Source organism: Asterias amurensis, chromosome 7, assembly GCF_032118995.1.
Source record: "Asterias amurensis chromosome 7, ASM3211899v1".
Classification (NCBI taxonomy): Eukaryota; Metazoa; Echinodermata; class Asteroidea; order Forcipulatida; family Asteriidae; genus Asterias; species Asterias amurensis.
In genome coordinates this window covers 16,326,970-16,351,283 of record NC_092654.1, presented here as the reverse complement: position 1 = coordinate 16,351,283, position 24,314 = coordinate 16,326,970, and the positions used below count along the sequence as shown (strand labels likewise).

The 24,314-nt window shown below is 38.7% G+C and overlaps 2 protein-coding genes across 2 annotated transcripts in view; both read left to right on the top strand.

Annotated features, from left to right (window-relative positions):
* Positions 1 to 3,692, top strand: part of LOC139939938 (amine sulfotransferase-like) — a 9,564-nt gene extending 5,872 nt beyond the window's left edge. The window contains exons 4-6 of the mRNA XM_071936106.1: positions 12 to 106; positions 708 to 900; positions 1,378 to 3,692. Of these exons, the coding sequence (XP_071792207.1) occupies positions 12 to 106; positions 708 to 900; positions 1,378 to 1,490 (401 nt within the window). The 3' untranslated portion in view covers positions 1,491 to 3,692. The remainder of the gene's footprint in view (positions 1 to 11; positions 107 to 707; positions 901 to 1,377) is intronic.
* A 13,021-nt stretch (positions 3,693 to 16,713) lies between these two features.
* LOC139939740 (sulfotransferase 1B1-like) lies at positions 16,714 to 23,886 on the top strand. The gene is made up of 6 exons (XM_071935837.1): positions 16,714 to 16,983; positions 17,698 to 17,930; positions 18,312 to 18,435; positions 20,414 to 20,508; positions 21,025 to 21,217; positions 21,735 to 23,886. The coding sequence occupies exons 1-6, from the start codon at positions 16,764 to 16,766 to the stop codon at positions 21,845 to 21,847; spliced, it is 978 nt and encodes a 325-aa protein (XP_071791938.1). The 5' UTR covers positions 16,714 to 16,763; the 3' UTR covers positions 21,848 to 23,886.
* The last annotated feature ends 428 nt before the right edge of the window (positions 23,887 to 24,314 follow it).

Here is a 24,314-nt window from a genome sequence, read left to right as displayed (position 1 = left end):
TATTTTTTCAGCATTGGGAGGATCTTGGTTTGATCACGTGCTCGGTTTCTGGGAACGTCGAAATGATGAGAATGTCTTATACATGAAATATGAAAGTATGCACAAGGTAAGATAGTGATTGTGAAGTGGGAAGTTTAGAGTTTCGATAGACTTGTATCTATCTAAACACGATGTTACTTTTATTTTAATAAAACAAACAATAACACAAATATTTAGACTGGCTCAACCATTGAGCAAGGACCTGCTTGCTCTATGGTGTGGAACACAAAAGACAAAATCAAAGTCGAGAAGAGGGAGAAACAATTTTAATAATTAGTGAAGGAGCAAGACTATGATGAGGTTTATCTTTCTACGTAGACTTATTCCAAGACCGCTTGACTACGGCCCTTCTCGAAACCACGGCTTCGGCTCCAGATTTAGTCTAGGCTTGCTTTAGCCCAGCGGTGGTTTTGGCAATATTGTGCGTGCTTTGCGTACACGCTCAGGGCTTCAGACGAGACGACGGAGCCTAAACCCTAAACCGATTCTGAAGCTGAAACCGTGGTGTCGAAAAGGGCCTATGACAGTGGAAGTTTTGTTGTACAGCACAAAAATTGCCTCCCGTCAGCCTCCAAAACAGTCGATGACTGATACAAAAAACTAGGTCACCAATCTAGACCGGGCCCAAAGACAACTGATTTGAAAAGTTTCTTTTTTTTCCCATGTAGGATCTGAGGGGCTCCATCTGCAAAATAGCAAAGCATCTTGATAAGGACCTCTCTGATGACGTCATCGATTACATCACGAAGAAAACTACCTTTCACGGGATGAAGAACACTTATCAACAACTAGAACAAGGGATGGGAGAGGAGGCAAAAATGCGGACGAAACACATAGGAAGAGCGCCGTTTCTTTTGAAGGGTAAGATAACAAATAGATGTTTGCTGTTAGATTTTGATGAACTCCATAAAGGGGGTTAAACATTGGTAATTACCTCGAAATAATTGTGTAACTTCAATTTCGAAAGTTTACTTTCTGCGAAATTATTTCGTCTAAAATACCCCTCTGGTGGTTAGAATTCGATAACACATCAATATTGAGTCTGAGAAAATGATTGAGCAAATGATGCACGATCTTTTGTCAGATTTCTCGCGAGTTGGTGTCCTTCTGTCCTTGATTTCTATTGTATGTCTTTTTTGGTCACTTTGCAAATAATCAGAATTACGTATATTAAGGAAAAAATAAAGTACAATAAAGCTATATGCTTTGTTTTTAAACAATGTTTAGAATGGTGACAGGCCTACCATGTTATCTTGTTAAACGAAGTCTTTCAAGTCATTGTTTTTGGTTTCTTTTATACTTGTACGATTTTGTTGTCTTCTTTTTCTTTACTGCCAGGTAAAGTGGGAGGATGGAAGAACTACTTTACTGTGGCACAAAGCGACGCCTTCGACATGGTTTACAATGAGAAGCTACAAGGAACTGGTCTCGACTTTGATTTTGAACTTTAGCTTATAGCGACAGAAAACTACACGACGAACTTGCCTTGCATGAACTTCCGTTGTGAGCCCGGTTGTTGTCAAAATATTGTCATTTTGACACACGGCTGTCAACAACAGGGCCCAATTTCATAGGTTGCTTAGCGGCCGATTTGTTGCTTACTGTGCGATTTCTATTTCATATTGCTGCTAACCGTATGCACACGAAAAAGGCATGCTAACCTCTCGGTGCTTACTGCACGAAAACAAATGGCATCACAATGCAAATCCACCGTAAACACGCAATATGGCCGCCCAATTTGTCTGCTAACCTGTGAAATACGCTAAGGCTCCAGCACATTTTTCTGCTACAGTAAGCACGCAAATTTGCTTACCGTTAAGCAGCGCTTTGAAATTGGGCCCCGATTGTTTCTAGTTTTAAAATGATAGTCAAGATCCAAAGAGGATGTTTTCAGGAGGAAACCAACCAACACTAGATTGGATAAGTTTTACGTATAAAAAGCTGCAAATGTAATTATGGGGTATAAGGTATATTATTGTTCAGAATTTGCAAGGTAACGCCTACCGTAAAAAATGTGCAATTTTTATGTCGTTTTTGTCCTTGTGCCCTTTTGTGCCTTTGTTATTTTTATTGTCTGGATCGCCTTTAGATAGTGATTATTTTCGCTTTTTGGTTATCCGCAGGCTTGTTCTCTGTGTAGTCTTATTTTTTATTGCCTATTCTTTGTATGTATTGTTTGCCTGGAAATAAATAAATAAATAAATAAATAAATAAATAAATAAGTTACAAAACACAATGTTTTTGTCTTTTAAAGGCACTGGACACTATCGGTAATTACTCAAATTTATTGTTAGCATAAAAAATTACTTGGAGAGCTGTTGGTAGTATAAAACATTGTGAGAAATGGCTCCCTCTGAAGTAACGTAGTTTTCGAGAAAGGAGTAATTTTCCACTAAACATTTGAACTTGATTTCGAGACCTCAGAATAAGATTTTGAGGTCCCGAAATCTGAAAGCACACAACTTCGTGTGACAATTGCGTTTTTTTCTTCCATTATTATCTCGCAACAGCGACGACCAATTGAGTTCAAAATTTTCACATTTTCTAAATACTAAACTCCACAGCGGTTCAGCCCATCGGAGAATACCCGAGCGTAACAACCAGGTCCCAGTGGTTAGTCCACTCTTATGTTACAACTCCCCAAACCTGCTGCTACAAATGTACTTGAATAAAGAGGTCTGAAGCGGTGCTTGCATCTTTTAAGCATGAAAATATAAACAACCAGGTCCTAGTGGTTAGTCCACTCTTATGCAACAACTCCCCAAACCTGCTGCTACAATGTACTTGAATAAAGAGGTCTGAAGCGGTGCTTGCATCTTTTAGGCATGAAAATATAAACAACCAGGTCCTAGTGGCTAGTCCACTCTTTATGTAACAACTCCCCAAACCTGCTGCGTGGGGGATCGTCGCGAACCGTGCCGGAATGTTCCGAGAGCACACGAAAAGTTCCGAACCGCTGTAGAGGTTAGTTTTTAGTGCCTTCCACTCATTTTGACCATGGACGTTCAAAAACATGCGTACAACAATATCATTGCTGAAAGAGGGCGCATCGATGGCAGGCTCTGATCGCAGGATGCATAACACTAACAGGCCTAATTCTCATGCGCCAAGAGCTATAATCAAAAATTTTCTGTAAAGCCACGAGTTACTTTGGTATAATACTGTTATTGGGGTATTGCAATGAGTAGATTATATCCGCAGAAAGACAGGTATATTATAAGTTTTACCATGGAGGGTAGTGTTAGAATCATAACCAGTGATTTTATTTGATACAATAATTTCATTGGATAAACGTGCAGTGACGTAAGTCTGTGTTTTGGTGGTCCGCGCTGATGTTTTTGGCAGCTAGCTGCACTGATGGTCGTCTGCATACAGCAGCGTACATTTGTTGTATGGACTAAGTACACAAAGATACTGATAGATAGTTCCAAGGTGCTATTGTTGCAATTGATTTTTCTAAAGCGTTTAATTGGTCGCTCACAATTTAGTTACCAAATTCATTAATCTGTGTTCGCAAGTCAATAATTCCATTGGGGTGCAGCTTTTTAGTTAACCTATAAAAGGAACACGTTGCCTTGGATCGGTCGAGTTGGTCTTTGAAAAGCGTTTGTAACCGTTTGTTATTAAATGCATAATGGTTAGAAAGATATTTAAAAAGTAGAATACAATGATCCACACACATTTTGCCTCGAAATTACGTGGTTTTCCTTTTACTTTGCGAACTAACACGTTCGGCCATTTATAGGAGTCAAAAATTTGACTCCCATAAATGGCCGACCGTGTTTGTCGACGAGGTAAAAGGAAAACCACGCAGTTTCGAGTGATACTTGTGTGGATCATTATATTCTACTTTTAAAATATCTTTCTAATCATTATGCATTCTATAACAAACCGTTACAAACGCTTTTCAAAGACTAACTCGACCGATCCAAGGCAACGTGTTCATTTAACACAAGCTGTATAGAAAAAATTCACGATGTGGCCATCTTGATTTTACTCCATCCAACTCATTGTAACCATGGAGGTAGAAATACCTCCATGTTGTAACCAAACTGACTGGACGAATTAATAATCTGGTGCCATGTTTGCGCAATGTATGTTGGCATTCATTAGGGAAACAGGGAACATGACCAAGATGGTGCCAGCGTGATAACGGTATTGTACCAAAATAACCTCCCTGGGTGGCGTACTACTGTGTTCCTGAATTGAATTGAATTGAATTGAATTGAATTAAATTGAATTGAATTGAATTAATTGAATGGTTTATTCGTCAAGTACAATCCTTTTGAACAGCAACATATAAAATATTAAAATGTAAAATATTCGGTCCTGTTGCATTTTTGGCAATGTATAATGATGCTGGCTCAATCCTCATGTCAATCATTATAAATGTTGATGTAACACAAGTTAAACAGTGTAACGACATTATTTGTCTGTATTTACAAGATTGGGCAAATTTCAAAACAGATAAAACACATTTTACATGCGAAAATAATTTCCCTCTCACTAATTGCTGCTACTGCTGGTAGTGCTACTGCTAATATAAATTGTTGCTGCTACACTGCTGCTGCTACACTGCTGTTGCTGCTACTGCTGCTGCTTCTCCTGCTTCTGCTGCTGCTGCTACATACTGTTCCTGCTACTGCTGCTGATTCTGTTAGTACTGCTGCTGCTGCTACTGCTGAAATAAACTGTTGCTGCTACTGCTGCTGATGCTGTAGTGCTGTTGCTACACTGCTGCTGCTTCTACTACTGCTGCTGATACATACTGTTGCTGCTGCTGCTGCTGATTCTGTTAGTACTGCATGTTGCTGCTGCTAACTGCTGCTGCTGCTACTGCTGCTGATTCTGTTAGTACTGCTGCTGCTGCTGCTAACTGCTGCTGCTGCTACTGCTGCTGCTTCTGTTAGAACTGCATGCTGCTGCTGCTAACTGCTGCTGCTGCTGCTGATTCCGTTAGTACTGCTGCTGCTGCTAACTGCTGCTGCTGCTACTGCTGCTGCTTCTGTTAGTGCTGTTGCTACACTGCTGCTGCTACTGCTGCTGATTATGTTAGTACTGCTGCTGCTGCTGCTAACTGCTGCTGCTGTTACTGCTGCTGCTGCTGTTAGTAATGTTGCTACACTGCTGCTGCTACTGCTGCTGATTATGTTAGTACTGCTGCTACTGCTGCTACATACAGCTGCTGCTGCTGTAGTGCTGTTGCTACACTGTTTGCTTCTACTGCTGCTGCTGATACATATCATACTGTACTTGCTGCTACTGCTGCTGATTCTGTTAGTACTGCCTACTGCTGCTGTTGCTACTCTGCTGATTCTGTTAGTACTGCTGCTGCTGCTACTACTGCTGCTGCTGCTGCTGCTGCTACTGCTGTAGTGCTACTGTGCTGCTTCTGTGCTGCTATACGCTGGTATACTGCTACTATTGCTACTACTGCTGCTACTGGTTTTTCTTTTTTCAGCGTTGGGAGGATCTTAGTTTGATCACGTGCTCGGTTACTGGGAACGCCCGGTTGATGAGAATGTCTTACACGTGAAATATGAAAGTCTGCACAAGGTAATAAAATGTTGGTGGGGGCGGTTCGGAGGATCTTTCCTTAACACGACGTTACTTTTATCTTTATTAAAGACAATGGCAAAGACTAGTTAGACTGGTTTAACCATAGAGCAAGGACTATAAGCTAGCTGCTTGCTCTACGGTTTAAGTGAAGCGAGTGGAAAGAGATAAAAGCACACAGAATAAGCAAGGATGGGCAGTGAAGAGGGTGACACACCCGTGTTGTTGGAAGGGGCTTGTTTGACAACAAAAGAAGAGGAACACAAAACCCCCAAAACAATTTACGTTCATTTAGTTAACGTAGTTGCCGCAACACGTGTTGTGGGATGGGGCTTGTTTGACAACAAAAGGTTGAACACAAAACCCCAAAAACAATTTACGTGTATTTTGTCAATGTAGTTGCCGCAACACGAATTGTTACTCTCCGCAATGCGAATAACTGGAGAAGAGAACACCTCGTAATCACCGACATACCTTATACACAGACAATGGGCGACCTGGCGTATGTGAGTTTGCGCGTGCGCACTTGGTTCTTCACTCAACTATGGTGTCGTATGTCGTATGGATATAGTACAGGAAAAACAACTTTTTTGAGACCTGATAAAAATTGTGTACACTTGTGCCCACCAAATCGAAAAGCACAATTGAATGCCAACCACCCTCGTGTGCTAATACCCAAGTTTTGAACCACCGCTAGTGACCGGAAAGTCACAAAAAATGTAAAAATATGCCGTGAAGGTTCCGTGAAACACCACAAACGGTAAATGAAAACGTGTATATTCACAATTCTTGTCTCCAATGATTCAACTTTACACGAAGGCAACGGCGCTGTCTGGCGGTACCACACCTTGAGATCTAATCCTGCTCGTTAATCGGCCGTCCAGCTGGAGGTCTCCTATTTTTTTCCACTGGTCAGCCATTGTCAGGCTTTTGTTACTCTGCGGTTTTGCGGGTCGTTCGAGCTCCTTCCTCCATGGTAGTACTATACCAACCCGAAAGTGTTTTTCTTTCTTGCCATTTCTGCCAATAAATCAGCATTACAATACGAACGTGAAAAAACTACACTATAAATAAATTTCCCTGTAGTCATAAAAATAAAGCTTATTTGCTTGCAAAATTGATAAAGTTTTTTTCAACCCCTTCGTCTATTTCTTAACGTTAACAAATGTAGCATTTTAACCCTGACTCTTAAGAAGAAGCCTGTCAAATTTGATTATACCTTAGGTGATAATATTCTTACTCGTGTTGATGTCCAGAAAGATCTTGGTATTTTTATTGACAGCAGACTCACTTTCATTCCGCATTTTAATACTATTATCAAAAAAGCCAAGCGCATGAGTGGTTTAGTATAGCGTAACTTTCGCTCCTTAAAGAATGAGCATGTTTTACGTACCTTGTTTTGTTCTCTCATCAGACCTAATCTTGAATTTTGTACCATTGTATTTAACTCTATTTCAGCCCATCAAGCACATAGACTAGAGGGAGTTCAGTTTCGTTTTCTCAAATTTATTCATAGGACACTAAATAATGGCACTGTTTATAACTTGAATTATCTTGACCTATGTAAAATGTACAGACTTCCACCCCTTAGACAGAGAAGAATATTGAATGACTGTCTATTTCTCTACAAATCTTTCCACAATCATTTTAGCAACACTGAGTTCAACCCCTTTGCCTTACATGTTCCTAACCGTAATACTAGACAGTCTATTAAACACATCTTATATGTGCCAAGGAATCGTGTAGATGTGACAAAGCGTGGCTTTTTGTCAAGGATTTCCTCCACATATAATAGTATCCATGGTTCTTGTGATGTGTTCGGAGCCCCTTCTCTTAATTCCTTTCGTGGTCAGGTTTTGCGTGCCATATCCTCTTGCAGTAACTAATGTATACATGTACATGTATTAACAGTGTTTTGTTTTATTTTATTTGGTATTGTTTACATCGATTTGTTTATATATATATATTTTTTTTTATTTTTTTTTTTTTTTATTTATTTCCCTTGTCTTTTTATCGTTTATTCTGTTTATAATTTAATGTAGGCTTTTGCTTTTAAAAATTATTTTAAATATATTTTCACAGTCGTTCATGGTGGTCTGTTTCTGTTCCCTATTTTATTTTACTTAATCTTCAATGTATGCTTTAATTTTCTTTCCTAAGATGATTCTATTTTAATTGTTAACTTTGTACATATCAGATTGTTTTTATATAGGCTATATGAATATTTCTAATTGTTGTTTGTATCCTTTCCTGTAATTGGCGGCTCGTCCGCTGTTGGTTTGGTCAATAAATAATATAAAATTAAAGACGTATTAATGACATAAGACATATTATTGATCCAAAGCAGTTTGGTAACCTGAAAGGTAGTTCAGTTTCGCATTATCTTGTTGACATGATGGATACAATACATACGAATATTGATAAGGGTGGAACATCAGTCAACTTGTGTACTGTTGATTTAAGCAAAGCTTTTGATGACGTCAATCATACAACTGTATGTAGTTTTCTTACAGGTCGAACCCAAAGTGTTCGGTATCATGGTGCAAACTCAACCCCACTGAGACTGACATGTGGTGTCCCACAGGGCACAAAGTTGGGACCAATCCTCTTTTTGGCCATGGTCAATGATGCTGCCAATGATATCCAACATCGATGGAAGTATGTCGATGATCTCAGTGTGGTTGAGATTGTTCCCAGAGGTGAACAGTCAAACTTACAATCTGGTGTTAATGAACTTGTGCATTGGTGTGATGTTAATGATATGAAACTGAATCCTTCCAAATGTAAGGTAATGCAGATTTCTTTTCTTCCGGTTTCATCCATTCAGCTGCATGTCAATGGTGTACAACTTGAAGCTGTCTCATCACTGAAGCTTCTTGGGATTACCATTTAAAGTAATCTCAAATGGGTCCAACATGTTCAACAGATTGTCAGTATTGCTTCACGACGACTTTACATACTAAGTAAATTAAAGAAAAATCAAGTTCAAGCCAATGACCTCAATGTTATTTATAAACTATACATTCGCCCATTACTCGAATCCGGTGTTGCTGTGTGGTCATCGGGAATCACTGAAATACAAGCTAATAATATTGAAAAAGTTCAAAAAAGGGCTTTGCGTATTATTGCTTATCCGAATATTTTGTCTTATCTTAATCACTTTTGTTTTTAAGACTTGAATCATTGAATGAAAGGCGTAAACACCTAGTTCTCAAATTTGCCAAATCTCTGCTCACTTCTGATAATCATCGCCACCTCCTCCCCCTAGAACGTAAATCTAATTATTTGTCAGAGCATACTATAAGAAACACCCAGCAACTAGAACACCTTCATATAAAAATTCAAAGATACAAAAACTCGCCTGTCCCCTCAATGCTCCAGATGCTTAAAGGAACACGTTGCCTTGGATTGGACGAGTTGGTCAAAACAAAAGCGTTTGTAACCGTTTTTTATAAAATGCATATGGTTGGAAAGATGTTTTAAAAGTAGAATACAATGATCCACACAAGTTTGCCTCGAAATTGCGTGGTTTTCCTTCTACTGTGCGAACTAACATGGTCGGCCATTTATGGGAGTCAAAATTTTGACCCCCATAAATGGCCGACGTGTTAGTCGACGAGGTAAAAGGAAAACCACGCAATTTCGAGGCATGTTTGTGTGGATCATTGTATTCTACTTTTACAACATCTTTCTACCCATATGCATTTTATAAAAAACGGTTACAAACGCTTTTCAAAGACCAACTCGACCGATCCCAGGCAACGTGTTCCTTTAACTCAATCAGTTCATGATAACGGCTCCATTTCATCTCCTTTGTGCTCATGTTGTGTCCAAATCTCCCTTGCCTACAGAATGTTGCCGTTTTGTTTTAAACTCCCTTGTTTTGTTTTTATTTTGTGTCCACAAATCCCCCCTCATGTCTATAGCTGTTTTCCCAATTCCTGTTTGTCTGTTTAACTATAGTAATATTTTTTATATTTTTTTCTTCTTCATGTAAACTTGTACATATATTTTTGATGTAATTTTATTGTTAACCAAATGCCATTAGTCTATGACTTTTTATTTGGTCTTGTATTTTCATATGAATATAAACCAATATTGAATTTGAATTTGAATTGAATTTAAAGGAACACGTTGTCTTGGATCGGACGAGTTGGTCTATAAAAAGCGTTTGTAGCCGTTTGTTATAAAATGCATTTGTTTGGAAAGATGTTTTAAAAGTAGAATACAATGATCCACGCATATTTGCCTCGAAATTGCGTGGTTTTCCTTTTACTTTGCGAACTATCACGGTCCGCCATTTATGAGAGTCAAAAAATTGACTCCCACTTATTGGCCGACCGTGCTTGTCGACGAGGTAAGAGGAAAACCACGCAGTTTCGAGTGATACTTGTATGGATCATTATATTTTACTTTTAGAATATCTGTCTAACTAAACATATGCATTTTTTAACAAAGGTTACGAAGTGTGACGTCAGATGTTCAGGCTAGGCGCCTGATGGCTCTTAGGGAAAATCCTGGTAGAGCTACTGTTTAATGCACAGAGATCCTTCAGCAACGCAATATAACTGTTTTATGAGATTATTGTTTACCAGCATGTTTAGAAAAAGCAATAAAGCTTTGTTTTCTATCCGGTTAATAAATTTTTTATCACTTTTCAAATGAACTATTGATGAGAAGACAGAAATTAGGGTTTGTCAAGACAAGGTAACACAGTGTCCTGGTTGAGCTGATTTTGAAAGCAGAACAGTTATGTCCTCCAGCAAAATGGAATTATTGTTTTTATGGGACTAGCGATTGTGGTTTACTCAGATAATTAGGGGTTTTTATCTACATCTCCAAATAAGGTAATTGCCGACCGTGTTAGTTCGCAAGTAAAAGGAAAACCACGCAATTTCGAGGCAAATGTGTGTGTTCCAATCATAGGCATGTTATTAGTCTTGGTCCCAAGACCATTGGTGTTGCGCGGTCACACACAACCAACGTTCCGATTATGCACGGCAAAAACTGTCCACGCTTGTAATGAACGAACGCTAGCGGGCGCTCTGTTTCTCTGATTTAGATCTCACCATGGTCTTGAATATTTGCAGCGACGGGTCTTAACTTTTTTATTGTTTTTCGGCAAATCTCCCCCGACTTTCCGGTGGAGCCAATCAGAGGCTGCGTTGCGGTTGGCTCATGAATAATTCATCAGTGTCGTGCATGGAGTGTACAATGCATGCAGTAATTTCGTTGCATGACTTTTGCTTTACTCTGTGTGTGGGTATATATGTTTTTATCGGAGTATAATAATGTCCAGATCAGTAGGATTTGAAACTTTGACACAGGGTGGAAATACGATAAAGAAAGGTTTGTGGTACCAGCACAAACATTTCTATGTATAATGTCCAGATCCAGACTACTGCATTGCCATGATATGCAGCTTGAAATGCGATCGTGGCGTTATGCTCCCGACGTGCCAGAGCCCACACTGATGAAGCCTGTATTGGCTAAACAATTTGCTTATAGTTAGCACAAAATAGTATTGCTTAGCAGAAACTGGTTGCCAGCCAATTTTTAATTAAATTTGAAATTTTGTAGTGCCCAAGTAAATTTTTGGATAGTAAAGAAATTTTGTACAGTATTTTCTGCCAAACGGGTATTAACTGGTGGGCCCTGTAGTGTTATTCACAGTGAAAGTTTTTTAATCTTGGGGGAAGGAAATCTTGAGGGATTCAAAAGCGTCTCTGTGAGAACGTATTTTGAAACGTAACCGTAGCTGCATATCTTGGAACGTAAGCGTAGCTTGACTCGGGATTGAAAGCGTACTTTTTGATATTGTAGCGTAACCTATTAGTATCTTGGAGTGTGTAAGCGTAGCTGAGTAGCTGCGTAGCTTGGAACGTAACAGTATCTTTTGGTGGAGCGCAAGCATATCTTGAAACGTAATTCGTAGCTGCGTATCTTGGAACGTAAGCGTAACTTGACATAGGATTGATAGCGTACCTTTTGATATAGCGTAACTTGAAGGAACGTGGAGCTAAGCGTATCTTGGAACGTAAACGTAGCTGCGTATCTTGGAATGTAATTAGCGTAGCTTGACTCGGGCTTGAAAACATACCTTTTGATATTATAGTGTAACTTGAAGGAACGTAGACCTAAGCGTATCTTGGAACGTAAACGTAGCCAAGTAGCTGCGTAGCTTGGAACGTAACCATATAACATTTTTTTGGAATGTAGTCGTAACAATATCTTTTGGAATAACTCATGAGAAATTTCGAATTTTGATTGCTTGTCCAGCGGCGATTACTGCTATTCAACTCCCAGTTATTTGAGGCGAATAGTCGGGTCATTAAATTCCACTAGTTGCCCAGTTTAATCATTACCTCAAAAATAACTCTTCATTCACAGAATTAAAAAATAATACTTTGTTTGACAAAATTATGCTTTGAGGGAATTTTGTTTTAGCATTATTTTTATTTAAACCTTTTAAAAAAAATTCTCATAATTTTTTTAAGCTACTCACACAATAACACTGTCAATATAACAATATGCGATATTCCTACGTTTTAACATCATCAAAATTACCTGAAAACTCATAACAAAAAGAAATTAGGGGGCCATGAATCAAAATGGAGCATATTGGAACGTTGCGATCATAAGAAACAACGGATTCGACACCCGCAAGCTGGGAGTTCATAGCGCCTGGGATTTAACACCTCCGACCCCCACGAGACACGGCATGGGCGGTACGTGATATTCCACAAGGCTTATTTCACGTTCCGATTGCTCCACGCCGTGGGGTGGCCATACAGCGTCCGATACACGGACTCTCTGAATGCTAATTTTACGTTCGATTTTTGACCATTATTTACGATTTCAAATCGTCACGTATCCATAATCTGAATAGGTACCTATACTTAAAATTTCACTGTTTTCCTTTTAATATGCCTATAATAATGACCACGGAATCACTCTTTGAGCAAAGATTATTAAAAAATAGACCGCCGATCATATTGAACGTTGACTCGATCTAGTTTGAATAGTCATCTTCAATTCGTCACGTGATATGAATATTGCATACATTAAAAGTAATTTACATAGTCTGGCCACGCCTTCAATTCGCAAAATATCCAAGACCATGGTGAGCACAGGACATGGTGAGATCCGTAAATCAGAGAAACAGAGCGCCCGCTAGCGTTCGTTCATTACAAGCGTAGACAGTTTTTGCTGTGCATAATCGGAACGTTGGTTGTGTGTGACCGCGCAACACCAATGGTCTTGGGACCAAGACTAGCATGTTATAACAAACGGTTACAAGCGCTTTTCAAAGACCAACTCGACCGATCCAAGGCAACGTGTCCCTTTAATTATTCTCTTTCATCTTCGATGACCAGGTTGAGCCCCAATTTTCACAGAGTTTGTAACTGTATGTTTATGTCGGGATACATTAAGTGGTAATTCTGGTCTATGACAATATTACCAACGGTGTCCAGTGTCTTTAAAGATGACGTCACGTCATGACGTGACGCGTCAGCCAATGAACCTTATGAAGCTATACATGCAACGTCGTTATAAAGTTTGTGAACATTCATTTAGATGGGCAAGTCTTGGGCCATTCATTTCCCGACAGCATTTGGCGGGCTTGTTTTGATATGCTGTACACAAAGTTCAATCCAAGCAAATTTCACGAAAATTTATAGGCAATTATAAAGTCACCTGGAAGTGGTATTTTTTCAAAATAAAGCTTTTGTCACTAATGTATGTGTTTTGATGAGTTGAATGTGAATAAACAGTTAACTAAGGTTTTAAAAAATCAGTTCTTATGTTATTTACAAATCTAAGAGTAGACTCCGACCCGAGAGGGCGCTGTTCGTGACGTCAATCGAGGCAGACTTTGCCTGTAATGCGTAGAGTAAACACAATTGCAAAGTACATGTACAGACCAAGTCGTGAGTTTGTACGTTTCAAAAAAAACAAAAAACTGTTTTTTTTCCGGCAATGCTGACCAGGTGTATTGCTGGTGAATGCAGAAAAACACTTTTTGAAATGTACTAACTCACGACTTGGACGTATATGTACTTTGCACGTGTGTTTACTATACGCATTGCAGGCAAAGTATGCCTTGAATGACGTCATAAAAGGGGTAGGCGGAGTCAGCCCCCAAACAACTTTATATATTTTTTAAACATATAAATCGTGACAAACAATTACTAAAAAAATTGTTGTATTGTTCGTAAGCATACACTCTTATGTTTGAAAGAAAAACATTCTATTTCCAGGTGACTTTAAGTCAACATCTCCGATGTTTGATTGGTTATGTGTCAATAAACAATAGTATTACTTTTACTATTATTATTATTATTTATTTGACCTCAGCAATACTAAGAACAACAAGTACGAACAAAGCATTAAAAGAACCGTTAAGCAAAACAAAACAGAAACGACAAAACAAACAAAAACATATTTATGTACATATCAGATACTGTTACGGCAGCTACCAGTGAGCAGTCTAGTGATTTCCAATACTGATAGAGGTCAAGCCCCCCCCCCCCCCCACCCCTCTTTGGCTCTTTCGTTCGTGATTGGTTCCTTAGCGCCAGTTAACCGGCAATAACGATCATCCTTGGTGCATTTTTATAATGTTTAATATTAATATTTTTTATCAGTCCTGTAATTCGCGCTTGCGCTGTTGGATGTTGTATAAAATAATTGTACCAAATGCCATTAGTCATTGACTTCTTATTTGGTCTTGTATTTTCATATGAATATAAACCAATATTGAATTTGAATTTGAATTGAATTTAAAGGAACACGTTGTCTTGGATCGGACGAGTTGGTCTATAAAAAGCGTTTGTAGCCGTTTGTTATAAAATGCATATGATTGGAAAGATGTTTTAAAAGTAGAATACAATGATCCACGCATATTTGCCTCGAAATTGCGTGGTTTTCCTTTACTTTGCGAACTATCACGGTCCGCCATTTATGAGAGTCAAAAAATTGACCCCCACTTATTGGCCGACCGTGTTTGTCGACGAGGTAAGAGGAAAACCACGCAGTTTCGAGTGATACTTGTATGGATCATTATATTTTACTTTTAGAATATCTGTCTAACTAAACATATGCATTTTTTAACAAAGGTTACGAAGTGTGACGTCAGATGTTCAGGCTAGGTGCCTGATGGCTAATTGACCTTGCTCTTAGGAAAAATCCTGGTAGAGCTACTGTTTAATGCACAGAGATCCTTCAGCAACGCAATATAATTGTTTTATGAGATTATTGTTTACCAGCATGTTTAGAAAAAGCAATAAAGCTTTGTTTTCTGTCCGGTTAATAAATTTTTTATCACTTTTCAAATGAACTATTGATGAGAAGACAGAAATTAGGGTTTGTCAAGACAAGGTAACACAGTGTCCTGGTTGAGCTGATTTTGAAAGCAGAACAGTTATGTCCTCCAGCAAAATGGAATTATTGTTTTTATGGGACTAGCGATTGTGGTTTACTCAGATAATTAGGGGTTTTTATCTACATCTCCAAATAAGGTAATTGCCGACCGTGTTAGTTCGCAAGTAAAAGGAAAACCACGCAATTTCGAGGCAAATGTGTGTGTTCCAATCATAGGCATGTTATAACAAACGGTTACAAGCGCTTTTCAAAGACCAACTCGACCGATCCAAGGCAACGTGTCCCTTTAATTATTCTCTTTCATCTTCGATGACCAGGTTGAGCCCCAATTTTCACAGAGTTTGTAACTGTATGTTTATGTCGGGATACATTAAGTGGTAATTCTGGTCTATGACAATATTACCAACGGTGTCCAGTGTCTTTAAAGATGACGTCACGTCATGACGTGACGCGTCAGCCAATGAACCTTATGAAGCTATACATGCAACGTCGTTATAAAGTTTGTGAACATTCATTTAGATGGGCAAGTCTTGGGCCATTCATTTCCCGACAGCATTTGGCGGGCTTGTTTTGATATGCTGTACACAAAGTTCAATCCAAGCAAATTTCACGAAAATTTATAGGCAATTATAAAGTCACCTGGAAGTGGTATTTTTTTCAAAATAAAGCTTTTGTCACTAATGTATGTGTTTTGATGAGTTGAATGTGAATAAACAGTTAACTAAGGTTTTAAAAAATCAGTTCTTATGTTATTTACAAATCTAAGAGTAGACCCCGACCCGAGAGGGCGCTGTTCGTGACGTCAATCGAGGCAGACTTTGCCTGTAATGCGTAGAGTAAACACAATTGCAAAGTACATGTACAGACCAAGTCGTGAGTTTGTACGTTTCAAAAAAGTAAAAAAAACTGTTTTTTTTCCGGCAATGCTGACCAGGTGTATTGCTGGTGAATGCAGAAAAACACTTTTTGAAATGTACTAACTCACGACTTGGATGTATATGTACTTTGCACGTGTGTTTACTATACGCATTGCAGGCAAAGTCTGCCTTGAATGACGTCATAAAAGGGGTAGGCGGAGTCAGCCCCCAAACAACTTTATATATTTTTTAAACATATAAATCGTGACAAACAATTACTAAAATAATTGTTGTATTGTTCGTAAGCATACACTCTTATGTTTGAAAGAAAAACATTCTATTTCCAGGTGACTTTAAGTCAACATCTCCGATGTTTGATTGGTTATGTGTCAATAAACAATAGTATTACTTTTACTATTATTATTATTATTTATTTGACCTCAGCAATATTAAGAACAACAAGTACGAACAAAGCATTAAAGGAACCGTTAAGCAAAACAAAACAGAAACGACAAAACAAACAAAAACATATTTATGTACATATCAGATACTGTTACGGCAGCTACCAGTGAGCAGTCTAGTGATTTCCAATACTGATAGAGGTCAAGCCCCCCCCCCCCCCCCACCCCTCTTTGGCTCTTTCGTTCGTGATTAGTTCCTTAGCGCCAGTTGTACGACAATAACGATCATCCTTGGTGCATTTTTATAATGTTTAATACTAATATTTTTTTTTTTAAAACACGCCCCTTAAATTTTAGCCAAGGACATTACGCATTGCATTGCATCCACCAGCCGAACAACTTATACCAGGAGGTTTTTTTTATCGAAATTGATTGAAGTTTTTTATTGAGGCCACCTTGTTATAAAGAGGAAATTGAAAAGAAGAAAAAAACAAACAGAGGCTTAAATTTCATAGAAGACAACAACATGGATGAGCCACGAGTTTTAGCAATGTTACCCGATGTTATCAACGGGAAAACTCAAGCAGAACTTTTGGAGGAGCTCAGAGAGTCGAGCAGTCAACAAAATTGCTATGAATTAGAAGGAATGAAGTTTTCTTGGGTTATGCCGCAGTCTGCATTTGAAGGCATAAAGACATTTGAAGTGCGAGATGACGACGTGTTTATTCCTGCGTATCCTAAGTCAGGTAGGTGGGACTTTGCTCTTTTAAAGGCATGGGCATTATTGGTAATTTCTCAAAATTATTATTTTCATAAAACCTCACTTGGTAACGAGTTATGGGGGAGAGGTTTATAGTATAAAACATAGTGAGAAACGGCTCCCTCTGAAGTGACGTAAGGTGTCGAGAAAGAAGTAATTTTCAACGAATTTGATTTCGAGACCTTGGAATTAGAGCTGGAGGTCTCGAAATCAAACATCTGAAAGCACACAACTTCGTCTGACTAGGGTGTTTTTTTATTTCTTTTATAGTTATCTCACAACTTCGACGACCAATTGAGCTCAAATTTTCACAGGTTTGTTATTTTATGCATATGTTTAAAATACACCAAGTGGGAAGACTAGTCTTTGACAATTACCAATAGTGTCTACTGTCTTTAAGAAGGGTTGCATAACAAACTTTGCAATCCTCTCAAAATCGGGATTACACTCTAAGTTACGGGATTCACTTTGAAGACGATTATCGCTTTGCATGCAATACAACCCTATATGGGTACAGAGAGACGTTTCTAGCACAACACGGCAAACGGCATGTCAGATTCTCTTCCAATCTCATTAACGCTACCACTAATTAACAATTTTGTCTTGTTGAGACATTTATTTTCAAACAAATAATAATAAATGAAAACTAAATTATACACTAAACCGTTCTCAACTTAAAAGTTTGCTTCCCTACTGCCAGGTAACCATTGGCTTCATGAGATTGTGCAATACATCCAAAGCGAAGGTAAAGACAATTTCGACCGCTCCTTCATGAATACTGCCATGGAAGTGGTATCTATGAAATCAGCCGCTGAAGACGAGACCGCCGTTGCTGGTTATAAAATCATGGAAACTTGGGTGTCTCCCAGATGCCTTGGCACTCACTGTCATGCGCGGTTCCTTCCTCCGAAGGTGTGGGGATCAAAAGCTAAGGTAAAACGAATAAATTGATTCAACAAGAAACAGTTCATCACTAATAATTGTCCTTTAAAATATGTACTTTAATATCACCCCCCCCACCCCCCCCCCCAAAAAAAAAATAAATAAATAAATAAATAAATAAATAAAACATCCAATCAGCCAACCAAAAAACACACAACAGACAAAAACACGTTCCACACTAAACCCTGGCGGCCTCTACTTTAGTACACTTTTTTCTTGTCCCGCACAGAGGAAGAGTCCGTTACTGGGCTATCTCACCCCAACACCCCAAACCAAACAACAACGAAACCAGAGTCAGAGTGGTCCAATTCTTCTCTTATTCCAATAATGAATAAAATCCTTTGTTCTACTACTATCCACTAATCTCTCAAGGTGATCTACATGGCACGAAATCCCAAAGACACCTTTGTCTCCTTCTTCAACTTTATGAAAGAATTTTTGCTGCCATCATTTCGCAACTGGGATGCTTTCTTCTTCTCGCTTTTCACTGGAACCAGTAAGTTTGAATCATTCTGAATTTGTTATCATAGTTTAGTTTTCGTCGTGATTTTATATAATTATGTAACACCGTTCGTAACTACAGTCATCTGAAGAGCCATTTCATTTATAGTTGTGGGTTTTGATGGAATACTGTTTCTGCGCATGATACTTTATTACATGAATAATAGCAGAACGACGTTGTCGGAAGTATGGGTGTCACAAGGGGGCGGGGGCGACTTATTTTTATGAATGAGGAGAAGCTGATAGTGTCGTTGGTACTGTTATTCTATGCCGCTGATACTGCTGCTATATAAATACATTTATAACACCCCTTACAAATATTCTGCCTTTTCATTGGTTTAAAGCGCGTTACGTGATAATGTCTTAAGTTGGCTAAAACTACGTCGAGGTGATTCTTCGAGCGTTCTATTTTCCCGAGGCGCAGCCGAGGAAAAATGGAACGGTCCGGGGATCACCGAAGGAGTCGGAGTTTTACCATAGCACGAGTAAAAGCAGTCAATATATTTTGTTTCATAACACACAACCAGACTATTTATCATCCTCGTACACGTAATGTTCGTACGCGCGTTTCAGATACACACAGATGCACAACTGATTGGGTCCGAGGTGGGTTAAAAGACGTCGAGGTACTGCGCGCCGTGTGATAGTCGTCGGACTGTCACACGGCAAACGGTGCGCTATCACACGGCGCCGTCTAGTAAAACTAAGACATATCATGTGACGCGCTCTAAACCAATGAAAAGGCAGAATATTTGTAAGGGATGTTATAAAACAAAACAAATATTGACTGCTTTTACTCGTGCAATGGTTAAAACAATGACTCCTCAGGTGATCCCCGGAGCGTTCTATTTTCCCAAAACAAAGCCGATGGAAATTAGAACGCTCCGGGGATCACCTCGGGAGTCATAGTTTTAACCATAGCACTCGAAGCAGTCAATATTTGAATAATATCATTAGGTAAAGCGTTGCAAAGATTGGGAGCACAAGCAGTAAATGCACGATCGCCATATGATGAAGAACAATTATGCAAGAGTAACTATAAATATAAAAATGAATAGTAGACTTGCGGGTAAAACCTTGTGTAAAAATCCTCCCGAGGATTCCCATAAAGACGATCGGAGTATACTGTTCGAAACGTCGAGACCAACCCAGTCTCCGCCCAGAGCCAACACTCCCTCAAAAGATATTTCACACATGATTGTACCCGAAAGTACATTCAAATATACATTTTTATATGGATAGCTTATGGTCTCAACTTTCATATGACACCAAGAATTCCGAAAATAATTCACGCCTGAGTAAGCACTGCTCAATTTTGTGAAGGGTGTGAAAACTAGGCTGTGCAGGAATTAGCCTAATTGCGAACTTACAAAATTGAGGGTGATATGATAAATTCATGATCAATATAATTGCGTTTTGTTTGGGTTTGCTGAGTGAATGTTATGGTTTATTAAACCATTTTTGTATGCATGAGTGAACAGGAATTTTTATGTGGCATTATAACTTTCCTGGTAGACTCAGTGGTGTGTCATGGGAGTCAGGATGGCATGATTTTACTTTGTTTTTTCTTCATAACCAGATGTGGATTAAGTAGGTCCACATTGATTATTCAATTACGGTTTGTTGAAAAAAGGAATGCCACAGATGTTGGCTACTTTATTCTTCAGGTTGAATTTTGTAAGCGAAAAAAGAACTTGCCTCTCACAAAGGGAAGACTAATTCCTGGGCAGCCTAATTTCCATACCCTTCACAAAAGCGAGCAATGCTCACCCAATCATTAACTATTTTCGCACTTGTTGAAAGTTGAGACCATAATACCTAAACTTTTTCCCCAGAATCACATACTTTTTATTCGGCAGCCATTTAAAAAAGGGTTTAATTTTTTTGAGACACACGGTATACACATGGTAACTTGATGTAGTGCGGAAAACAATTTGCAAACTCAGTGTTGTTTGGACTTGGTTTTGTTTCAGCGTTGGGAGGATCTTGGTTTGATCACGCGCTCGGTTTCTGGGAACGTCGAAATGATGAGAATGTCTTACACGTGACATATGAAAGTCTGCACAAGGTAACGTCCGTGTTGGTGGAGGGTTTGGAAGGTATTTTATCTTAACACGATGTTAGTTTTTATTTTAGCTTAAAGACAATGGCAAAACTAGTTTGACTGGTTTACTGATATAGCTTGATCTATGGTTTAAGTGAAGCAACCAAAAGGAAAGCGATAAAAATGCACTGAATAAGCAAGGATGGACAGTGAAGAGAGAAGGGGCTTGTTAGATCACAAAAGGTTGGGAACACGCAAAACAATACACAATTGTGACGTTAATTTTGTAAGCTACCGCCCCGCAAAACGAAATACTGGAGAACAGAAATCTGTTATGTCTGTCTAAATCTGTCTGTATCACACAAACATTGGATCAAACGATCCAGATTTGTAGACTTGCCCAGTCCTTCCGCGTCAGCCTCCAAAACAGTCGGTGTAGCGCCCCCTCTCGGTGAGGACAGGGTTGCCAATCAAGACTACGGGGCCTCATATAAAAATGTAAAGAAAACGAATTGGAAAAGTTTCTCCCTTTCCTTGTAGGATCTGAGGGGCTCCATTTGCAAAATAGCAAAGCATCTTGATAAGGACCTGTCTGATGACGTCATCGATTACATCACGAAGAAAACTACCTTTCACGGGATGAAGAATACATATCAAAAACTAGTGCAAGGGACAGGAGACGAAGCAAAAATGCGGACGAAACACATAGGAATGGCGCCGTTTCTTTTGAAGGGTAAGATACAAGGAGTTAAAGATGTTGTAATTGAATAGTCTGTTGGTGCAACTCACTTTTTTAATTTCATTTTATTTATTTATTTATTTATTTTTTACAGATAATGTGACAAGTTTTGATATTCTGTATATCTACATTAAATGGATCTTCCCTTTTAATGTCATTGACTCTTTAATAAAATGTATAATTGTCGTAAAAAAAAAATTAAAACTAGTCGAACAACCTCCACAAATATTTCCTATGCTCCCATTGGTTAGCCGGAAATAGTTTCTCAAAGTTCTGCGGGTTGGTACAGTCCTTGTCTTTTATTGTTTGTTTTTCTTGCAATTTTTGCCACAGCATTACCCACGTGAAAGCACTAGTGCACAACTGTTGACCCTTTCACAAGTACAATAAAGCTTATTATAAATTTGTTTGAAAATAGAATTGTGACATATGCCTTTACCCATTCGTAATAAATGAAGTCTTACAAGCTACCCCTTTCTTGTGGGATTTTGTCTTCCTTTTTTATTGTCAGGTAAAGTTGGACGCTGGAAGAACTACTTTACTGTGGCACAAAGCGACGCCTTCGACATGATTTACAACGAGAAGCTACAAGGAACTGGTCTTGACTTTGATTTTGAACTTTAGCGACGTCTGTTACTCTTCTTTGGTGCTTTTAAGAAAGACTCGCTAAAAACAAAACAATGTAACGTCATGTGCGCCGCTTTATTGCAGCATGGACGGTGGGTGCATTTTGGCGGCCGGTATATAACTGTTTCGGTTGAACTTGCCATTGGTTAAAGTCACCTGGAAATATAATTTTAATTTTTCAAACATAAGAGTATATGTTTAGTAATAAACATTTTTTTAAGTAATTGTTTGTAACGATTTATATGTTTAAAAAATAGATAAAGTTGTTTGGGGTTGACTCCGCCTACCCCTTTTGTGACGTCAATCGAGGCAGACTTTGCCTTGACACGTTCAAAGTATATGCAAATCCAAGTCGTGAGTTTGTACGTTTCGAAAGAAAGAAAAAAATTCTTGCATTTTCCGGCAATGCCGACCAAGTTTATTGCTGCTGCATGCAGCAAAACAACTAAATATGAGGTCAGTCTGCACGGCTGGTCAGACTCACATGAGCGAAAGTGCGTGGTCCGGTCCGACGTTTTGTTTCAGCGCTGTGCAGCATTTTCTCTTCAAATATCGCGCCTCGATTGACGTCACGAACAGCGCCCTCCCGGGTCGGGGCTTATTCTTAAATTTGTAAATAAGATAAGAACTATTTTTTAAAACCTTAGTTAACTGTTTATTCACATTCCACTCATCAAAACACGTAATATTACAAAAGCAAAAGCTTTATTTCGACAAAATACCCCTTCCAGGTGACTTTAATCACTTATGACCGAAACAATTATTGGTTTATGACCAACAAAACACACCATGATCGAAAATACTCGGAGCACGTTAAGCGTGGAATGAGGTGCATGCTGGTCTAGCTAGTGATTATAGTTCGATTCCTAGCTACACCTTTGTGCACATTCAAACTCTTATCCAACAGGACTCCGACGGCAGAATTGTTTCTAGTCTTTCAATATTATTATTATTATTATTTATTCAGCCATTTCGACAATACATGACAATACAAAAACTACTTCCAGATGGGCTAGGAGAAACAAAAGCAAAATAATTACTGTGGTCCATAGACCTGCCTCCCCACATCTGGTACCTTGTGGTATGGGTTTCAATTTTTGATCGATATACTAAACATTCCAAGTGTACAACTTACATTAAAATGACAAGAACAAGCACATTTAAACAGCACTCCCGTTTAATGGTGTGCATAACACTGCTCAATGATAAAAGATTTGCACTCAATTAAATAGTATAAAGTTGATATGGAATTTGCAGTAACACGATGTAATGACTATCTCTAATGAGTTGGGGTGGTTCTGAAAAGAACATTTGGTTCTGTGAGGAACCGTTGCAACGCGTTGGTTTCAACTCAAAAGTGAGCTGAAACCAACGGTTCTTTTCAGAACCACCCCAACTCATTACATGGTGTTTCCGCAAACCTTTCGATATCGTATTTCCACCATGCAAAGAATAAAATTGGTTATGGTGGCAAACTTCAGCTGAAAATATGTTTGCTTGAATTGCAATAGGTTTGTTTTTCAAGTAGTGAATTCATGGCAGAACTTTTCGTATAGCATCCACTCATTCTGACGTTTAAAAACATTTTTCCTTTTAACTAAAACAACAGTATTGCCGACAGAGGGCGTCAGCACGGCCTCGCAGGTGCTAGGATGCACCAAAAAACAGACATCATTTTTTTAATTTTTTTTCAGCCACGGTTGTTTTAGTATAATATAAACTAGTGTAGCTTGTACAACTAATATAAATGTCGTATACTAATATTATTAGTTAAACAACAGCGGTGCCGTTCACCTCGAAATGTGTTTGTTTTCAAGAGGCTGGGAGACTTTAAATACTTGTTCAGTATTATTTTGTATATTAATTAGCATTTAGCATTGGTTGCTTCACGGCAGTCTATAGTTTGGCGCATGTAAAATAGACCGCGTCTTGTTGTTTACGGTTGGCTTGAAACGACGACAGTAATTACGGGTATTGTATGTGTCGTGTGGATGTGGTAATTTTTTTGTCGTTTATACATTGATATTATAGCTGCTAAACTTACTTAACTTACATTTATTAAAAGAAGAAATTCAAAGACTCTTGTCTTGTTTGGTTTGTTTTAACTGTAAAACTACAATGAGTTACGAGACTATACAAGTCACATTAAGAAGAAACTCTGAGTCAACAGCTATAGTGGATGTGTTGATCAGGAAGGTAGAGAATAATCAACGGAGCAGTTGAGGCTCCAAAATCTTTAGAATTGGGCAGCTCGTCCGGTAGTTTGTGCCACTAGAAATGTGATCAAGCGACTTCAATCCTGAAGAGTCTTTACTACGGCCAAAACAGTAGTCTTGGTGCAAGACGTTTCTCTTTTCCCTTTCACGCACACCTTTGAAAATTACCAATAGAATCCACTGTCTTCAGGATGCGTGTGAAACCATAGACTGGTCTCCTGTCTTTATCCGCAAGGGGACGAAGACAG